We start from the raw sequence: 22,095 nt of genomic DNA on the forward strand, positions 1-22,095 counted from the left end.
ACTAGGGTCAACAGTGGGGACTAAACCTAGGACCTCCAAGTGTAAAAGTAGCTCTACCACTTCAGCTACATGCCATCCTTAATTCCTCTAGCTGAGACCTATAGTATCTTATCTGTGGACCAGCCACTTGAAGGCCACATGCACTTTAGCCATTTATTAGTGTAATATGTTAAAATATTGTCCTGTGTCTAGAATAAAAGGGCGAGGTGGAGGTCTGTGTAAGGAGAGTCACACACCAAGCACATATCTTTGTTCTTCCCAGTGGATCATTCTAGAACACCTTCTCTCTCTCTCTCTCTCTCTCTCTCTCTCACACACACACACACACACACACACACACACACACACACACACACACACACAGTTTATGAATGCCATTAAGGAACCTTGTGTTGAAACGCCATTAAGTCATTATCCCACTTATCTGCCTCGTGGGAAAACAACAGAATCAACATATACAGGCCTCAGGAAAATCCATTCTCCCAGGGGCAAAGAGAAATTTTAGCTTGGTGAGAGGGGCTGGAGATGCTTCTATTTCTCTGGAAGGGAGGAGGGAGAACAGCCACCGAAAAAACATCATTTCTTTAACCGGAGGGGGAGCAGAGCAGTTGGAGCTGCAGCATTTTTTCCCAAGGATGGGGGGAATGGGTATAGCTTTCCCTGCTTGTAAACTGGGGAGAAGGTGCTCCTCCCTTGTTCTGTCCCTCCCTATCACACTTCTCTTCTCTCTCTCTCATTCTTTCCCCTCCTTTCTCTCCCTCTCTTATTTTCTCCCCTACAAATATGCTGCTCTGCTCTCAGAAACAGAAAGAGTTTCTCTTCTGCTGTATGTTGCAGGGCTGTGTCATTTTATTGATCTCATGCATGGTTGTGTTTCCTGTCTGCTTTAAGATGGTGCATATGCATGATGCATGGGGAGACAGGAGTTCTTGGTAACACTTGATAGCATCCCATCTCTTGATCATATTTTGTAAATTAATCCATTCAGTAAACACTGTTGTTTTTCTAAGTTACCACCACATTCTTTAATACTATTGCTCAAAACAAAGGAAGCACTGAACAATGTTAGTTAAAGTTTCTGCATAACTGGTTAAATTTATACTTGGCTTCCTTCTGCCTTTTGGCAGGTGCTTTTAAACACTAACTACAATTAAAATCATCTGCTGGCAATTGTGGGTGTACAAATCAAGGCCTTGATTAACAAGTTTGGTGAGTTTGTCTTTGGGAATTTTGAAAAGAGCAAATGTGCAATACTTAGCATCACAACACCTAAATTCCTTTGTGGATCCTGGCCATAGGCAACTTTTATATTTAGAGTTTTGCAGCCCTTTTAATGATTAAGAAATTGGTTTAATTCATGATTTAACTCAGCTGTCCATCTTTGTTAATCAATCTGAGATGATGAACTTCTGCACTTTGACAACCAAAACTGTACTCTATTTACGAACCTGACAATGTCTGAGAGTGAAATTTGCCTCAGTGCAGAAGCCCAACAAAAGGCCTTTAGGTTGTTTGGGTGAAAAGTAATTAGTACATAAGACTTGCACTGGACCCCTGTACCAGGGTGAATTTCACCCTTGAGCCTACATTCTGCAAATGGATCCATGTGGGTGCAATCCTGTGTCCACACAGATCCATATTCAGGAAGCATCCCTTAGTAAACTGCCAGGATCCCCACCTGGGAGGATCCCCACCTGGGTAATAAATCTCTTTGTTTGGCTTTCAATTTTTATAATCAAGGGATCGGAAATGTTACCAAACGTGCACGTCCCCGTGGCCTACACCGCTTCCCGCAGCTCCCATTGGCCAGGAATGGCAAACTGCGGCCACTGGGAGCTGTGGGTGGCCATACCTGCGGAAGGTCAATGTTAACAAACTGTCTCGCGGCCCGCCAGGGGCTTACCCTGACAGGCCACAGGTTGCCCATCACTGCTATAGGGGATAATAACCATGTAACTGAAGGGTGCAAACATAAAGGAGGGAGAGGAATAGTTTATGGTGCAACAAAAAGCTTGAGGTCAGGGGGAATGTCATCATGACAGTGAGAACCACTAGAACACGGAAGAATCTTCCAAGAAAACTGCTGGAAGCCTCATTTCTTGGGTCATTTAAAATTGGCAGGTCAAAGCACAAGGAACTACACCATAGGGAGAAATTCAAGAGGCAGGGGATTGGAGAGGTGACCTAACTTTGAAAGTCTTTTCTCTCTCTTATTTGAGTTGGCTTGTGTGCTCACTGGAGCAGCCACTGCTGATCATATGAGTAAACTGCGTGCCAGACTCATGCATGTTTAAATTTTTACTTTGTCCCACATTTTTCTTTCTCTACAAATTTTACGGCTGGCAGGTGTACTGTACTTATAGCAAAACTTGAAAGGAGAGTCTAAGGAAGACAGTAATAGTTTGGCCCTTTCAAAGTCATCAGTGTCTCCTTTGCTTCTCATTGCTTGCACGTTAGAAATACCTTGAAAACAGACAGACAAATAGATTTAGTTAGGAATACCTTTTGCACAGGATCATCATCCTCAAACTGAAAGCTTATTTGTGCTAGGTCATTTCATGGCTGACATTTATTGTTCCCATCCACCTTTTTATTAATAGTGACTGGGAGGTTTCTTGTTTCATCTTGTTTTTAAATGGCTTCAAGATGCTAAGAGAAAAGTAACATAGATGAGTCACCTGAGCGTTCAGCCCAGAACTCTCCATGATCACTACCTTTCCCCCATGCCATCTGTGACACCATTTTAAGGAGATATTCCCATCTCATTGTATGACTCTTTGTGCAATAGGGGAGCTGTAGGGGCATCACCTAGAGTGTATTTATGCAACGCTGTAGAGAATACTAGAAAGTTAACCAATATGTTAGAAAGAGTTGGAAATAAGGATGACTGTTCTGTTTTACTGATAAAAGTACTACAAGGTAATCATCAAAACAATCAGGCCAATAGATTAATTACATTGCACAACTGTGAGACTACAAAAATTGTGATTTCTGCAATTTAACATGTTAAGTGAAAAGGAAATCGGGGGGGGGAGGGTGTTGTTTTTAAACATGAGGTGGCAATTTGAAATGAACATCGTTTAATTTAGTATCTCACTTGAACAATGATCTCAACTCCACTCTCTCCTAATAGAGTTTCAGAGGTATCATACCCTATTAATGTTATTAAATGTAATGGAAGTGAGTGAGGGAGACTGACTGCAAATAACTGTACTGTTTGCAAAGAACAAGGTTTTTAAAATAATCCCACTCGTGTCTGTAAATGCTCTTCTTTTTGAGGGCTCCACAGCTGTCAACTCCAGTCTTTCACTTTTGAGTATGTTGCTGATATGCCCTTATGCGAGGTCCTTCAGAGTCCCTGCTGCAGCCTGCACGGTGAAGACTGCAATGGAGATCTGCCTCTTTACTTCTTCCCAGGCTTTGCGCTGATCCGCTTTGTTTTCTATATCGAACATGGCATCGTAGATCCCTGGGAATGACTCTCCAGCGTACTTGTTGTGGCTGCTCGGAGCAAAAATAATGTGCCTGTGGGGAAAGAGAAAAAATTACTGCACATTATGAAAATAGAACAAATGTTTATTTTCTGAATAAATCCTCATCCAATGAATATATCAGCTGTCAAAGCAAATCCTAGGTATCGGGAATGCAAATAAATAGGATTCTTTTAGCAATGACGCCTACACTATATAAAGCAAAAAACCAAAAATCTAAAATTCCCATTTCTCTCCCAGATATCTTCTAAGCACACCTACGAACACACTAAATTAGTCCATGTGAATGCCAGTGTCCTGGAGGAGTGGAGACACGGATTATAAATGTTTTTTTTCTTCCCCAATGTTTTTGATTAAAGGAAAAAAACGAACAACCGCAGTTTCTGGCAGCTGAAGAATACTTTGAGTTAGGAAGGCTGACGCTTAAAGCATCAGTAAACTGGCCTTGACAGATATTTATTCAGGAGTTGTTAAAAGTACAAGGATTGTAAATCTTAATGTCTGTTTTCTCTTGCTAGACTGCTTTTTTCAGGAAAGGTGAATGTTCTGCATTATGCTGGAGTGGGAGAAGGATGTAGAAGGTTCAACTAGGCTGCCCACAAAACAAGATTCAATGGTTCGGTTAAAATGTTAGAGACCAGCAAATCTATTTTTCTACTACTGCAGCGCTGCTCTTTCACTATATTTCGTACCACTATGGTCAGTCTACGGTTAACTGTTCCACGTGTTAGGGCACCCCCCTCCCCTTTTTTTTAGGAGCATGTTAGGGATTGATTCTACACTGCTTTGAAGTTTTGGATTGGACTTTAATGGGAACAGGATCAAATGCTCATGACCTGATCCAAAGCCCCCTGAAATCAGTGAAAATACTCCTGTTAACTTTAACGGCCTTTGGATCAGGCCCTTATACAATATCACTGAATTTTATCCTAATATTCAGACTAATTTTTCCCTTTCTTTTTCTTATCTTATTATACTTATTTATGCCCCCTTTTCCCATGCAAAATAATACTTTTCCATTCTTGTTCACACTCTGCAGATACCTGTAAATCACAAATGGTTGACATTTCTTAGAGTTCTTAGGCAAAAAACAAGTAAAGTTTGTTGTAGATAATGTTTTCCTACCTGTAGAATGGCCTGCCAGGTAAACCAAGAGGATCAATAAAAGCCCTTTCTAAAAACATGAGCTGATCATTCAATGATCTTACAGCGATTGGGCTGAAAAGAAAGCAACAGACTGTCTTAGCCTCAGAGTACTTTGAACATGTGCATCCTGTACTAAAACTTTCACAGCTTCAATACATATCTAAACACAGCTTGTAGAATTTAATGAGTGTAACACCTGTGAAGCCAATCACAGTTAGGTCAACAGATCAATGTCGATCTACCCTGAGGATCTGGCACATGATGTGGAGGTTCTGTAAGGCTGTTCTTAGGTGCTAAGGAATGTGCTGTAAGAAGGAAAAGATAATTAAATACTTTCTCCCAAGCTGTCCCTTATATTTGAAACTCTCTCCCACTGTCATGTTCAAGACAACCACTCCCTCTCCATACAATTCTTTTTTAACACTCATTTCTTCCATGAAGCCTATCAAAGTCAAGCAACTTCAGTATAAATGCATGTATTTTTTATATAAAAAAACCTTTCAATTTAAACAAAAAAGGAACTTTGTTAGAATAATTTTGGGGCTGGTCTGTGAATTGTGTTGCCTGAATTGTTCGGTATGTTTGTTTAAATATAAGTTTCTTGGAGCAGAGATTGTGTGTATCTGTGTGTTTTGTGCAGCATCAAGCACTCTACTGATGCTTAACAAATAATAAATAATGTATTTACCAATGGGACTGGAAACCTGTGTGCAACGTGACATACTGCTGAGCTTTGCAGTGGAATCACTAGGGCAAAATCTCAGCTACATTAGTATAAATCTGGAGTAACTCAACTGTAGTCAGTTCCAAATTTACACCAGTATAAACAAAAGCAGAATTTGGTCACTGCTTAAGTTCAACTCAAATTATGTTAATGTAATTGCTCTTGGACTGAGGTATCCCATTTGATATGGTGTAGCGACATTCAACAACACAACACATAGCAAAAATTCCATCTTTGCCATATGGAATGATTAAGGTTAATAATTAGTGTTCTGATCTTAAAAAAAAGACATCAAGCGTTTTTTTAAAAATGATGAAACAAAGTTTAGTTAGAGTCCATTTGTTTCTACTGATATATTTCAGTGGTTCAGAAAAAAACAAAAACCAACCAACCAGCTAAACAAAAACAATCCGTCCATTTACAAATGGTGAATCTTAAAGTGTAAGCCTTATAATTGATGATTAACAGAAATTCATGTTCCTAGAGTTAGGGAGAGGTGCTGCAAAAATCAAAATAAGTAAGAAAGGAGAGAACTAAGAAAGCAGCAACATTTTTATGTGTAAATGGGATGTAAAAGAAACAGCTGACCAATTACACACAGCTTTAATGTGAGGACCAGCTCCTCAGCGGGCATACATCCGCATGCTGCATTGAAATCAGCAGCCTTTTAGAGTTAATATGTTGCATCTTTAGCACTGTGAGCAGTCCTGGTACTAAAGAGATGATCATCACACAAATGCCTATAAATAAGTCAAATGCTGTTAATTTATTTAAATTCAGAATGGCCACCATCAAAAAGCCAATAACTATCTATCCTGGATCTGCTTCTCATTTGCAGTAAGGCCCTGTTTCACCACTCTGGCTGTTGGTCAGAAAATGAGACCATGAGTGGCAGAAAGGGACATTAGTGTAAATGAGAATCTGGTACTCTAAGTATAACAGAAGACTGGATAAACATTTGTGCTTTAATGGCGTCCCGATTCTTATAACCCTTAAAGGGACCCAATTGGTACAACCCTCACTCCCATTATTGGACACTTGTTAATGAGATAATTTATATAAGTGTTCACAGCATGAGTGAAGGCTGCCCCATTAGGCCTGAAAAATTTAATTATTTGGTTTGATGGCTAAGGAACCTGTAGAACTTACTTATTGATGTCTACTTGCTGCAGTCTCCTGTGAAAGTCAGTGGCAGCTTCTGTAAAATTCTTTGCAGCAGAAAAGAGAGAGTCTGCAGAGATGGGAAAGGAAGAGCTTAACTTTGAGGTCTGTTTAGCTTTTGCCAATGAACCAACATGATCATATTAATTCTCATAGCACAAAGAGCAAAATGAAGTGTGTGTGTACAGTTCGGACACTCAAACAGCAGAAATGCCCTCACTATCACATGACTGCACATGCACGCTGAGAGCTGACAGAGCTCGCATGAAGGTGTGGGAGTTGGTTAGTGTGGTTTTGTTTTTAAGTGTTGGGTCATTTGAAGAATTATTTAAAAAAATAAATAAGGCCTGGTCCACACACGGATTTTACTGGTATAACTATACCAGAACCAGTCCGAGTGTGGACACAGTTATACCAGTATAAAGGTGCCTTATGCCAGTATAGCGTATTTCCCTTCTTGTACAGGTAAGTCATTTTAGCACTCTAAATGTCAATGGTATTCCTTGTATTTTTATCAGCAAGAGTTTAATTGGTGCAAAGCACTGCACTAGCTCCTATTACCTGCACTCACTTGGCTTTAGGCATTATGGGCCACACTGTAGCTTGGGTAGTGTATATTTGTATCTCCAAACATTGCAGCCAGGAGGGGCATTGGGGTATGGAAACTGCCTGCCCAGGTGGTGACTCCTTTTCCAACCCACAGAAATGCCAATCTAGGAGTCTGCAGGGTGAAATCCTGGCTCCACTGAAGATAGGCAAAGGGCCATGCAGGGCAGGATTTAAGATTCCTTGGGCATGGTGCTCAGTTTAAGCAGGAGAGGGTTGCTGGCAGTGTTTTTTTTCCCCCCCCCTGTGAGGGACCCTCAGTATTTCCAACCCCAAGAGTTCAAAAATCTTGAGACAGCCTCCAAAATCATGAGATTTTAAAACCAATCACAAGGGGTTTTTTGAGCAATCAATTTTGTAGTCACTTTGTCTTCTGGTGTTCGAGCTTTTAGGAGTAGCTTTTTCAAGCTTTTCTCAGCAACCATCAGGGCTAGAGACTTACTTTTTGTTTTAAATGAAAGTTGAGATTTCCCCCATTGTCATGTGACTACAGCAAATGGCGCTTTGAGAAAAACACCAAATATCATGAGACCCGTGATAAAAATCACAAGAGTTGGCAACTCAACTTTGTAATTCCTTCCCCCTGATTTGTTGAGATTAGCGCACAATTGTTGACCATCAGGGCCACAATGCAAAGCCCATTTATTTCTCTGGACATCTGGCTACAGGTGGTGACCTGGAGAAAATGGGGGTTTGTTTATTCATTTGCTCTGATTGTATGATTGCATTTTGCAATGAGGGCTGGGCCTTTTGTATTATAAGAGGTTTATTTTAACTGATATTCAAAAGGGTCTTGTGCAATTAGGTACGTGGTTTCTTTTAAAAAAAATAAAAATAAAATCATTATTTTAATTAGATTGTAATCTTCTTGGGGGCAGGGACTAGTTTTGTTCTGTTTGTGCAGCACCCAGCACAATGGGGCCTCGGTTCATAACTGGGGATCCTACATGCTATCACAATACAAATAATGAACAATAATAAGAGGAAGGGTCTGGTGGAGGGTGGTACATACCAAACGACACGCTGTACGTTGTCAGTTCCATTTGATGATTCTTTGACAAATTATAGATGACTTGAGCATAGTTCCTTAAAGCCTCTGCGTAATCTCTGCAGTCAAAGGGAAGGACCACAGAGTTGGCCAGTTCAAATACCAGCCCTCCTCGTACCTGTGCCACTGTCAGGTGATTCTTAAAAGTCGGATCATAAAATCTCTCCACGATCTCATAGGTGTCATAGACACTGTGGTAAACTGGGTAGCTACTGTATTTTTCCACTCTCTGAAAAAAAAAATGAATTTAAAAATGTGTTATTTATAATGCCGGTTTGGACAGCTCGACTATCCTGCAAAACATTCCCTCTTGTGTGCCTGTGTCACAGCAATCCTCTTTGTTCATATTTTCAATACTCCTCTTCATAGGGGAAGACCTTGCTTAATAGACTGTGACTTGTTATCCTATTGTAATTGCGCATGTCTCTCAATGGGGACACAGAAAGAATCAAAGCAGTCATGGTTGTAAAAAAAATCACTTCAGCATTCAAAGCTTTCTTAGAGCAACTGGCCATAAGCAATTCTGTGTCACTACCCTGTCATTTACTTTGAACTAAATGCCTTTATGATTTGGTTGGTTCATGCCAAATTCACAGTTATTATTATCACTATGTATGAATTATTGCGGTAACAGCCAGGCACCCCAGTCCTGGAGCAGGACCCCATTGTGCTAGGCTCTGTACAAATAGAGAACAAAAAGGCAATCCCAGCCCCAAAGAGCTTACAATCGTTGAATCGCAGCTGATGGTGTTCAGTGGGTTATGAGGGACAGTGATGAGACGAGGAGTACTTGTGGCACATGAGATGGTGTGATGACAGACTTACCCAGTTTTTGCTGTAACGTGCTCTGCCTGAAGCAATGCCAAGCCGCTGAAAAAAGACTTCAAAGTCATTGCCAGAACCCAGCTTATTTATTCTTTTGACAAGAAAAGGGAACAGATCTTGAGTAAAGTATCTAAGTACAATGTTTAGTATGTTTCAAAACATTGTATTAATAAACTCCCCATTCCTGTCTCTCGCCTATTTCATCCCTTCCACCCCATTCCAGGGCATTCCCCACCACACTCTTCCTCTAAACATCTCCTTAACATAATCTCTGTCATTCCTGAGTCGTCTATCACCCACCATGTGCATCTCCTAGCAACTCTGCTGTTCACAGTGGGCCAGACTCATCACATGGAACTCAGTGGAGTTAGTGCAGGGAAGAATTTGGCTCCAAATCCACTTCCTTATTCTTGCTCACTTAGGGGCCTCTCTGACATGGAGTCTCTACTGAACCCTGGTCAATCCCTGCCTCTCATCTGAGGGAAATACAACAGCACAGAGCAGGAATCTACACAAGAGATGCGGACAGGCCTAGGGGAATAGACCCATCGCCCAGCACCTCCTAGTCACGACTTAACAGGATCAACATTATATGTTATGAGGGGCAATCCCAGTAGAGCTGAAGGGGGCTAGTGCTACAAAAAGCAGCCCTGACCCTTTCTCACCCAGACAAAGTGTCTTCTTTAGGCTACAGAATCTAAGGCTTTCCATGTGGTTGGCAGTAAGGGTTAGGGGATGATGCTATATTGGCCCAATCCACCTCCCTCTAACTTCTGCTTTTTCCATTTGAGAAAATATTTCTATCCCTACCTAGCTAGCTGCAGAGACCTTTACTGAGAAGATTATGGGGGGCTATAGGGCTTGAGCCTTGCCTTTCAGAGAAGCACAACAAATGATGAAGTAAGAAAGATGGAAAATTGTTGATGTGACCAGACTGAAGAAAACCGTACAAAACAAAACACCAGCTCCAAAAAATTCTGGCTAGTTTTACTTCCTCCAGGCACTGAATAAAATGCAGACTCCAAGGGCTGCTAAACCTATAGCATTAAGGGTCACTGTTTCTTTTCACACACTAGTTATGCTTTCTCGGAAACAAGGCTAAAATGACAATAAAACGCTGCTTCCTACTTCTAACCATAGAACAATTACACTTAGGTCTGACTTCAACCCCAGATGGGCTGTGTTGTAATTGACACCACACCCACAAATGTTCTGGAAGCAGATAATCCCATTTTAGCTGTGGTTTCCTAGGGAGTTAGACACATCCTGGAACCTATAAGGAATCATGTGGCTAAAGCCCTGCTATACTGACAATTTACTCTCTCATATGTAATTCCTCCAATTCTGAGTACGGGGACAGATCCACAGCTGGTGTAAATTGTCGCAAGTCCATGGATCTTTGACAATTACACCAGTTCTGAGGGTCTGCCCCACTATTTCTTTTAAGAGTTCAGCTTTCCATGTGGCTAGAAATACAAAGAAAACCTATTTTGCAATCCGCAGTAACTTCTGCACATATCCTTTGTCACTTACCTGGGGACATCTTTATATTCTGTAGATGGGTTTTTTTCATACCAGCTCTCATAAAGTGATTTGCCTTTAAACCCCTCATCTGGGCTTGGTATCTACAGAAATACATTTTAAAAAAAAAGAAAGAGAGATACAATTTTAAGTGTTATTAAGCAACAAATTCACAATCAGACACGACATAAAGTCGACTAGTTAGAACAATGACTAAGCCACTGACTCAGGTACCATGGGCAAATCACTCAGCCTTTCTGTGCTACATTCTACTTATTTGAAAAAAGGGTGTAATAATAGTTACCTATCTCACAACAGTGCAGTGAGTCTTAATTATTGTTTGTGCTGTGGTTTGTGGTGCTCAGATGAAAGGTGCTACAGACACACACAAATATTAATAATAATTAAGCTCATGTCATGCCTCTATTTTTAGTGTGTCCTCTGATTTACTCGGCAGTTTCAACAACTTTAGGTATATTTTTTTCAGAAAGATTGCTACGTTTTTATTTCTTTGTTTAAGGAATTACTCAACAATAATAACACAGCACAGAAAAGGTATTTGCATTTACCTCTTTAGGTCAAGATCAAGATTCTTAAAGAAGTAATGTGAAAGCATTTTGTCATGTATTGGCCCAGGATAGGGATGGTGTAAGTCTAGTATTGCTCAGACATTAGCAACCAATAGGTTGTGATATCACTAGGCCTAATTCTGTGTACTTTGCTAATGGTACTCAGTTTGAGTATGGGTTGTGGAATCAGGTTCATTGTTAGGTAATTGGGCCAACAGTTTCAAAAGTGTGGGTGCTCAATCTGAGATGCCTTTGGTTTGATTTGTAGAGGCGCTGAACACATACAGTTTCCACTGGCTTTAGTGGAAGCTGTGGATGATCCACATCAATGAAATTTAGACCAGAACTATCTCAAGTTGAGCACCCGAAAACTGTGGCACCCAGTGTAAGCAGGCTCTTTTGAAAATTTGGTCCACTGGCTTTCAGTTGTCAGCAGTGACTATGTTGATTTGTGTGATGACATATACAAACCCCACACTGGCCTGGAAAGGGTTAATGAACTGCTGTGGGCTCAGTCAGCCCTGCCCCGCTACACCTTGGAGGGAAAGGCTAAAAGGGGAGAACCCAACCTAGTTGGGAACTGGATGGAAGGGAGAGCAGACTTCCTGCTCCCACTCTGTGAGAGAGGCATGGCTGGGGCCAGGGACTGGGAGGAGTGGTAGATGCGCTGGCGGGTAGGGATAGGATACAGAGGGACCTAGACAAATTAGAGGATTGGGCCAAAAGAAACCTGATGAGGTTCAACAAGGACAAGTGCAGAGTCCTGCACTTAGGAAGGAAGAATCCCATGCACTGTTACAGATTAGGGACCGAGTGGGTAGGCAGCAGTTTTGCAGAAGAGGACCTACCTAATAAAATTTCACACAAAATACTGTTAACTTGGAATTAAGGTTGCACAAGTGCATTTTTGTTTAATACAGTCACTAAAAATAAAGGAAATCTCCAGTTCAGCCAACTCTAACATCCACACAAAGCTCAGTTCAAAGGCTTTACCTGCCAAACATCGTAACAGTCAAACATACCCACCTCCGCAACAAACTCCCTTTCACTTTCAACAAATGACCACCCAAATACAGGTCTGTCGCATCTTACGCGCATTTAACATGTGCGATTTCAGCTTTACGCGGTCGGCAAACATTAAAAAAAAACAAAAAAAGAAAGAAAAATAACAATTTTAATACTGTACCTGCAGTGCGGGCGATTCCGCCGCCATTGAACTCAATGTAATTTTGACTATACGCGGTTTTCGCTTTACACACTAACCGCGGAACGGAACCCCCGCGTAAGATGAGACTCGCCGTAATACACACCCAGTTCCTCACCAATCACATTCCAGCTGCATTCAACCAGTAAACCGTGGGATTTGAATCACATTGTGATAGTGTCTTCCAGGCGGCCTAGTGGCTAGACTACTGGCCTTTCAGTTTGTAAGGCGGGCGGGGGGGGGGGTAAGGGGACCTAGACACACCCTCTCTACCGGGTCCCAGCCCCTAGCCCTGTGCAGATCAACCCCTAAACAGGTGAGATGGGGTCTCCCTCCCAGCGGGGAGTCAAGACCCACTTCCCTGGGCTACTTCCTACAAGTCTCTTCAATTTGGAGCGTGGCCCTGCTAGTCCAATTGCCCCGAGTGCTGGGGCTTTTTTGTAGCCTCTCCTTGGCAGGGGAACTCTTACTTGGCGCAAGTGGCTGCGCTGGCTGGCAGGTCACTGATCCATCCCTTCGGGCGGGCAGACAGAGCGCTCCTGACTCCTAGCCAGTCATCCCCCAGTTGAGCCAGGCTCCCCTCTTTTCTCCCCACTCCAGGCATGCATTGGCTGTAGGTCTAGTGGGGTGGGGCTAGCTGAACCCAAAGGTTTTATTTAACCCCTGCTGTGCCAAACACCAGTTTCTCTGCCCCCTCACACATGTTTTAAGGGAAAAACTCAACATAACCTTAACTATGGAGTCACTACTGACCCCTCCAGAGTACCAGTATATAAGAAATGTGAATGGGTGACATTATTAAACTGAACTCTTGATGGCCAAATTCTACTCTCATTACATCTGGTCAACCACACTGGTGTCTGTGGTGGCACTGAGGTAAATGAGAGTGGAATTTGACCATTGAGGCCTAACTATCTGATGATGCCCATGACAGATTTCACTACAATCAGCAGAAGCCCTGACAACCGTGCAGAATTTTGGCCTAAGTCTCTTTGTAATAAGAACAGTTTCACATCCAGTACAATAACCAGCTCCTATGGGTAGTTACTGTTGCTACCTTCGTTGATATTTTAGTGTATCTTTACCTCTTTGGTCAAGCTGTACACCAGGCTGTACATCAGCGGAGTACAATCAATTCTCAGAGTGTAGTTTCCTGAAAGACAAGGGCAGCGTTTACAATAGAAAACCAAGTCTGCTCTGTGTCTTTGTGGAGGGAGTAGGCATGTCTGTAATAAGAGGAGACACCAGGAGAAAAAAGCAGGATCTCCAAAGTAGATAGGGCTGCCAGCTGTAGGGTGCTCAGTGCATTCACACTGGCTTAGGATTTGGGCTGAATTATGCTTCAGCTAGCACAGCAGCTCAGGGGTCCTGCCTTACACCCCTGTGCTGGCTACCCATATCACGGATAGCCGAATGGGAGGGGAAGCTGACTCTACAAAGCTACTGGGAGGGGTGGATAGTCTCCCTTTCCTCCCCACAACACCATGTGTCAGATAGTGTAGTTATATGCCCAGCATAGTATACTCCCTCCCTGAAGCAGGAGGGTAATTGTAACTCTGGGTCACCATCTCCCTCCCAAGCTGCTCCTGGGCCAACACAACAATGCGCTTTTCTTAGGGCTCACGGCAAAGCCAGCACGGAGCCTCAAGTGAAGTTGTCTCAATTTCATCTACCTCCCACCTGCCACTGCTATAGAAACACAAGTATACACCTTCAACTGAGGAATCGGCATTGATATAGGCCACCCCACGTGCTTGTAATAGTTTGGCATTTTCCTGTGGTGGGGGAAAAAAATAAGTTAGTTAACTTTTCTCCTCAAAGTAACACTGTAAATTTTAACTAGAATCTTGCAGCTTTCCAAACTACCACAATCCAGCCCATATGATACTTTTGGGCCCACACGTCCGTCTTGACTCCCAAAGCAAGTGGACTGACTGACACACGAATCAGTTTCTTTCAGAGCAAGGTGAACTGCATACAAGAGTTTTTGGATAAGTATTTAAAGGTGAGATTTGGGGCCCATTCGACCCAAACTCAAGGTTTTGTTTAGTTAAATGGAGCAGATTCTCTGAACTACTATAGGTGGCACCTCATGCCTTCTTCACTGTTAGGAACATACGAATGGCCATACTGGATCAAACCACCTAGTTCAATATCTCATCATCTGCACTGGCCAGGAACAGCTGCTTCAGGGGCAAGTGCAAGAAACACTGCAACAGACAGTTACGGGATAACCTGTCACCAAGGGAAATATCCTCCTAATCCCATTAGTCAGAGGTTTGCTTATGCCATAAATCTTGCAGGTATTTATATGCCTTCCAAAATTCTTGCTGCTTTAATATTTACTATTACACCTCTGCATCTGAATCTGCTAAACTTCTGGCCTCAACAGCTTCATGTTGCAATGAGTTCCATAGGCTAACTGTGTGCTATATGAAAACAAGTCATTCTATCGGTTCTGAATTTCCCACCTTTCAATTTCATTTAATGTCCCCTTGTTCTTGTGTTATGAGACAGGAAGAACAGAAGTTCCCAATCTCCCTTTTCTAGATTGTTCATTATTTTGTGAACTTTTGTGATTTATAATTACCATGTCATTCAAGAGAAAACAAGAAGATTTTGCTGTAAGGAAAACTGTGGATGATAAAACAGCAAGCCAGTCATACTTCACATGCTGAAAAGGAGCCTCAATGCAAGATTTATGGGCCTTCTTTGGAATGATTTGAGTTAGAACAGTCTTTAGCTTGACCTTGTGGGTGCTTTTAAAGTCAATGAACCAGTGTCTTCCTCTAAGTGGTTGTACAGAGACATGGTACCCTTGATTCTGAATATTATTAATACAGATGGATTTATGACACTGGGTATTCACAATCTCAGTATGAATCAGAAAGTTCTAGGGCAGAAGTCACTCTTAATAGGGCAGCAACCAAAACAACAGACCTGATTCTGATCTCGCTTACTTCAGTGTAAATCTCAAGCAGCTCCACGGGAGTTAATGGAATGACACCTATTTAAAATTGGTTTGAGAGGAGAATCAAGCCCAATATCTCCAATTGGCAGGGTCACTACCTGCACGTATAGGTTGGTATATTCTCAGACACACTTTGTTTTGGGATGTAGCATTGTTACTTTGGTCATATTGTAGGTAGCACATGTGGCCTCTTCAGATGAAATTCACACTGAGGTTGCTCATTGCTAAAGCTGAGAATAATTTACTTTATTTCTGGGGAAGGGTTATTACTAGGGCCCTACCAAATTCACGGCCATGAAAAAAGTGTCACGGACCGTGAAATCTGATTTCCTCCCCCCCTATGAAATCTGTATAGTATAGGGTAAAAGCACATAAAAGACCAGATTTCACCGGGGAGACTAGCATTTCTCAAATTGGGGGTCCTGACCCAAAAGGGAGTTGCAGGGGGGTCACAAGGTTATTTTAGGGGGATCACGGTATTGCCACCCTTACTTCTGCACTACCTTCAGAGCTGGGTGACTGGAGAGCAGCGGCTGCTGGCCGGGAGCCCAGCTCTGAAAGCAGCGCCCCACCAGCAGCAACACAGAAGTAAGGGTGGCAATATCATACAATGCCATCCTTACTTCTGCACTGCTGCTGGTAGCAGCTCTGCCTTCAGAGCTGGGCTCCAGGCCAGCAGCCGCCGCTCTCCAGCTGCTTAACTCTGAAGGCAGCGTCACTGCCAACAGCCGCGCAGAAGGGTAGCAGTACCACAACCCCGCGGATAATAACCTTGTAACTACCCCACAGCTCCTTTTTGGGTCAGGACCCCTACAATTACAACACCGTGAAATTTCAGATTTAAATAGCTGAAATCATGAAATTTACAATTTTTAAAATCCTATGATTGTGAAATTGACCAAAATCGACCGTGAATTTGGTAGGGCCCTAGTTATTACTTGAATGTTGCGGGACTGTTTTTTTGGTATTTAGCAATACAACCTTGGACACTCTCTCACGTGTTGAGTGTATATGAACATGCTTCATTGGAGGAGGTTCCAAAAAGTGGGGGAAAGATCTACCATTGTACAGAACTCTCTTAGATCACTTATTCTTGATTTACCTCAGCCCACTCTGTAGATCCTAGCAAGCCAAATTCCTCCGCATCCCAGCTTGCAAATATCATTGTTCTTCTGGGCCTCCATCCTACAATAATACAAGATTTAAAGCACCAGGAGAATTACTCCAGAGAAATACACTGTGAGTGTATATCAAACGGAAACTAAATCATACCATGAGTAACAACAGTTTGGGTCTCAGCTGCAAGAATGATGTGTGGCGCAAAAGGCACACTTGGGGAATCTATCCCCAAAATCTTTTGTAATTTTACTCATAGTTTGCAGTACAGACATTTGTCTTTGCTCAGTACCTGAGGTGATTGACATTTTCCTAAATTCAACATTTTGGCAAATAACTGGGGAAGACTTTTTGCAAAAGTGTTTTGATTTTTTACAACCAGCTCTACTCAATACAGATATTAATTTACTGTCCTCTTTCTTTTCAATATACATCTTAGTACTTGTTCCATGTCTAGTGCCATAAAGGCTTCCCCTGACCCTCTTCCCAAACACCAACTCTCAAATACCGAGGATTCCCCGTTGTGGCTTTGATAGATCCACCTCTAAACAATGATCTTTGCATGTGACTTGAAGCCATGGTAATCTGGAGCGGGGTATATTGCAATGTGTTTTTATCTGTATCTACTTTATCCAAGCTCTCCTTCATGCCACTGCTATTACTCCCCTTCCTGGTTGGTTTCACTAAACATTGTTTCCTATTATGTTCGGTAACTAGGCAGTGAAGGAAACAAATTAACCTCTAACTGGTTTTAAATGCTGTGGTTGGGCAAAGAAAGCTACTGTAGCACAATGTTCCGGTTATGTCAGGACTTCTGTCTCCAGGATTTCAGACTCAATAAAAGGAGACTCCATTTGTTCTGGCAGCTGACTTTTAATGGTGTTGATGTTCCTCACCACCCTGGAGTATAACTAGGAACCTTGTATTTTTAAACTTGTTCTCCCATTAATTTTCCACTGTGTATCCTGTACGTATTCCGGGTCCCATTCACACTGGTTTAACACTAATGTACACTTAACTGATTTGGAAGCTATAAATGTTGTCTTCTCAGACTTGGTCCACACTGGGGCGGGGGATCGATCTAGGAAACGCAACTTCAGCTACGAGAATAGCGTAGCTGAAGTCGACGTTTCCTAGATCGAATTAAGTTTACTTACTGCGGGTCCACGCGGCGCAGGCAAGCTCCCCCGTCGACAGCGCTTCCTCCTCTCGGCGAGCAGGAGTTCCGCAGTCGACGGGGGAGCACTTCTCGGATCGATTTATCACGTCCAGATGAGACGCGATAAATCGATCCCAGAAGATCGATCTCTACCCGCCGAATCAGGCGGGTAGTGTGGACCTAGCCTCAGATTCTTGCTTACTCTCTTATGGCATAGTTCCATAGATTTTTAAGGCCAGATGGTACTACTACATGATCTAGTCTGACCTCTTGTGTATCACAGACCGTAGAATTTTAACCAGTTACCCCGTATGTCATATTTACTTCCCCATCTTCTACACACTACCTGATTTTCTTCCCTAGATGAAACTTCCTATACCCATCACCATTTTGGAACCCAAGGGTGTCATAACATCAATAATTTGATTAACTAATTATAGTTAAGATAACAGTGATTAGCAGCTTCAAAGCACTGTAAAGATGAAAACTGCTATACAAGAGTTCAGTAATTTCTATCATTTAGATACTTTAATTCCTTGCCAAAGCAAATTTACCACACTATGAATGAGAGAGGCACGTAGGCCAAGATCCACGAAGGGACTTAGGCATTGCAATGTAGAGCATGTCTACCGGCTCAGACTCCTGCACACAACTTAGGCTGCTGAATGCCTAACATCCCTGGTTTGTGAATTGTTCTGGGGCTTAGGCATGAGAAACAGATCTGGGCACCTAAAGCGTGGCTGCAATGTGCATGCTCATAAACAAAAACGTAGGCCCTGAGCGAATTTAGGCACCTACAGGGTTAGGCGGAAGCTGACCAGCAGTTTTGTGGATTACAATGGTGCCTAAAAATGGGACTTAGATGCCTATATATCTTCATGGATCGCATCTTTGGATACCATAATTATAGGGATTTTGAAATATCTACAATAGATAACTGAAGAGTTGACAGCAAATTCCAAATATGAAGGTCTAAGGCCTTGATTTAGCAGAGCACTTAAGCCCGTACTTAACTTAAATCAACTGAGAGCAGAAATTTGACCCTTAGTTTAAGAAAAATCTGTAAATGGTTTTGTTTGCTTTATTCTTTAGTCACATACCTTCCTTCTTCAATTTCCCATAACTTCTCACAATCTCATGAACCACAGCTGCCCCGCTCTGAGGATCAATTCCACCAAAGACCCAGGAGTCACGGTGGCCTCCCAGGATGACGTATCTGTCTGGAGAAATTAATGATGGGGGTTTATTTGGAGGATCTCTTTCCTGCAGTAATAGTGTCAATAGAGAGTCACTATGTATTCTATGTAGGTTTGCAGGCAACAAATACATCACTTTAACAGTTTACTTCACATGTGGCAGAATGGCAGGAGCCACTGTAAATCTCTTTGGAAAAAAAATTACAGGAAAGTTTATTGCTGAACTGCAGCTGGTTTGTGGCTTATTTATATCAGCATCTGTAGAAGTTCTAAACTTAGTAGCACTTTAACCCCAAAAGATGTTTATAACAGACACCATAACAATAACTAGTTCCAACTGCAGTCTAAGTTTTTAAAGTTGTTGCAATTTCTGACATGCATCATTTTCCAAAATATTCATCATTTGGGCTTTTCATTTTCTATGCTGTCTCTTTGCCTGAAGTTTAATCAAGTCACATGAACAAGCAAACAAAAACTGTACGAACCACCAAATCTAAAATAAAACTGCACACATTTAAAAACTGTATCAAAACCAATAACCTTCTGGGTTTCTATTTATCTTCATTATTCTGTTTCAAATCCCTCCTTAAAACTTTCCTTTGCTATGACAGACACTCCATCATACACCTTATTGTTGTGCATTTGATGATCAAAATTGGCCCAGTATTTACATTTTTACATCATGAGTGTTCTTAACTCAACAAGTTTTAAAGACACTGAAGTAGTATTTTCTTGCCCTAGGTGAGAGGTACATTACAATGAGGGTTAACCAAGTCACAATGGAAGATGTAGTTGACATGATATAGTATCAAAGAAAGAATAAATTCTACTGTCTTGCTTGATGTTGTTACAATTGTGATTCAGCCCAGAAATGGCTGTATTGTGGTTGCGGATGACGTGATCTTACCACCCTATAAATATCTGAAAATGAGTTCCAGGGCTTTCAGATCACATTGGATAAAAGATGCCATAATATAGTACACATAAGCCATTAAGGGGTGAAGCCATTTCATTGGCAAGAACATGAATGTCTTTTCAAACTCGTAAAGATCTAAACTTCCATTTATTATTAAATTCCCACAACTCTCTCATTAAAAAAATCCATTAGAGAATGTACTTGCAATATTGCTTGCCGCAAATGTTTATATCTAGGTTATGTTCCCCTTGGAAAACCAGTTTTTATAGTGAAAGTGCTGACATAACCTAAACTGTATGAGTGCTGCTGCAGGAAATCCCCAATGTGTACAAACAGACGTGTTCACCAAGTAGAATATAGAGAAAACCCTCTTCCATGTCCTCTCTTTTTAATTACTTATGTTTAATTAGGTGTATCTGCAGTTCACTGCACCCACAGATAATTTATAAGACAAATGGCTTTACCTGGTTCTGTTGCTCCTCTGATGGTACCGATCACGTTGTAAATTCTTGTCACTTTATTGCTACTGTGAATGTGCATTTTGACCTTTCTAATGCATTGGAAAGCAAATTTAAAGAGAGAACTCATCAGATTACTTAATAAAACATTATATGCTTTAAAATGTATGATATATATTGTTCATAGTGAGAGATTAAGGGCAGAATTTTGCTCTCAGTTAAACAAATGTAAATCTGGAAAAAGTCCACTGAAGTTGCTCCAGCTTTATATTACTGAAATTGAGGACACAATTTGGCATTGGAAAGTTACCTAATCACATTGTTGGTGCTATGATTTATGCTGGCAACATGCTCTTTATACTGGTTGGTGCTATGATTTATACTGGTAACATGCTCTTTATACTGGTTGGTGCTATGATTTATACTGGCAACAGACTAAAAGCTCTGAACTTAAAATAATGTTCTGTTAGCAGCTGTTTTTAAAGTTGGGAGGGAGAAAGGAAAAATAACATATTTTATAAATATTTTATTAAAAATCTAGAGGTTGGTTCCTCTGTCACGTAGCCAGAGTAACTCCACTGCAGAGAATGGAATCACAGGGGTTGGAGTCAGTGAGACATCAGGCCCCAGAACATCAGGAGACATTCTAAGTTGTATCACAAAAATGTCTTTTGTTCCATTATGTACCAGCCAACCTAAGGGGCAGCATCTGACTCTCAGTGCAGTCCTGTATGTCTTTAATCTCATTTTCCTGATGATTTGACTATAGTAGGAGGAGGAGGCCAAGTGGTTCATCTGAGGTCATTACAATAGTTCAGCCTGAACGAGAACTCCAGGATTCATGTGGCTTCTAGCCGTTGGCTGTAATTCAGTAGATCATGTGGCCTCAGTCATAGCCACCTGAAGCAAAAATGAGGCCTTGCAATTTAAGGAATGACACATTACATTAGAATTTTCAGAACAATGTACATTTGAGATTAATAACATCCTTATTTTATATGATGCAACAAATAGTCCCAAAGCTGAAGACAGATTAGTTCAAAACAGACGTGAGTGGAACTTTTATTGTGAGGCCTTCAACTCAGCCCTGATTGATCAGAGAGTTTGCTAAGATCTGGAAACCTTTCAAATGAATTTGGGCCACGGATTGCTTGAACCTTGAACATTGTATGAATTTGCATCAAAACCAGGAGACACTCAGCCGATGTTTTGCTTTGAGTTCACTTTAGCCCAGAAACAACGCCATATGCCCTGACACCAAGGAAAAACTTGCAATGACCCCCAAATGTCAAAACTTGCAGAGCTCTAGTTCAGAGATTTCACTAACTGTTGTTATATTTCCCTATCTATTAAAATGTCAATGCTTTATGTAATGCAAAACTGACCTTGTAGAGTAACGGCTCATGAAACCAGGACCAATGTTGTAAGACACATTCAGGCTTCCTTTCCAGCTGCTGTCTGGTGGGGCAGGTCCTCCCATGTTACTGTTATAAAAAAAATCTGTTTTTTATTATTTATTATTTGTATAAGTGTAGTGCCTAGGAATGCCAGGCATGGACCAAGCCTCTACTGTGCTAAGCGCTGTACAAACACTGAACAAACCCCCCCAGACCTTACCTCAAAAAGATTACCATCTAAGCTTTATAACAAAAAATGTATTGAATAGGCTTCTAAAATGGAGGGGAATTGGATTGGATGATTCAAGTGATCTTTTCTTGCACCACTGACTATGGGCTAGATTCTGGTCTCAGTTACACCCTTGTAAATCCAGAGTAACTCCATGTATTTGCATCAGTGGAATGACAGAATTGGATACACTAAGCTGATGTTTTGGCTATTCAATTTAAATTACATTTCAGTGATACACATGGACTTGTGACGAATGTAGTTTATTTAGCTTCAAAACGTGCTAGGGTCTTGAAAAAACGTAGACTAAGACCAGTCCTTATTCTAAATAGTGAACAATCCAAAGCCCCAAACTAAG

General features: G+C 41.5%; 1 protein-coding gene across 1 annotated transcript in view; it reads right to left on the reverse strand.

Annotated features, from left to right (window-relative positions):
* Nucleotides 1-3,335: 3,335 nt before the first annotated feature.
* Nucleotides 3,336-22,095, reverse strand: part of LOC135880034 (putative N-acetylated-alpha-linked acidic dipeptidase) — a 50,472-nt gene continuing 31,712 nt past the window's right edge. Inside the window, exons 8-19 of the mRNA XM_065406122.1 lie at nt 21,497-21,595; nt 20,118-20,203; nt 18,642-18,761; nt 16,369-16,451; nt 14,007-14,070; nt 13,381-13,448; nt 10,535-10,626; nt 9,002-9,092; nt 8,141-8,405; nt 6,511-6,592; nt 4,617-4,709; nt 3,336-3,525 (exon numbers count right to left, since the gene is read on the reverse strand). Coding sequence (XP_065262194.1) covers nt 3,336-3,525; nt 4,617-4,709; nt 6,511-6,592; nt 8,141-8,405; nt 9,002-9,092; nt 10,535-10,626; nt 13,381-13,448; nt 14,007-14,070; nt 16,369-16,451; nt 18,642-18,761; nt 20,118-20,203; nt 21,497-21,595 — 1,333 coding nt within the window. The remainder of the gene's footprint in view (nt 3,526-4,616; nt 4,710-6,510; nt 6,593-8,140; nt 8,406-9,001; nt 9,093-10,534; nt 10,627-13,380; nt 13,449-14,006; nt 14,071-16,368; nt 16,452-18,641; nt 18,762-20,117; nt 20,204-21,496; nt 21,596-22,095) is intronic.

This window comes from Emys orbicularis, chromosome 1 (genome assembly GCF_028017835.1).
Source record: "Emys orbicularis isolate rEmyOrb1 chromosome 1, rEmyOrb1.hap1, whole genome shotgun sequence".
In the NCBI taxonomy this organism is placed as follows: domain Eukaryota; kingdom Metazoa; phylum Chordata; order Testudines; family Emydidae; genus Emys; species Emys orbicularis.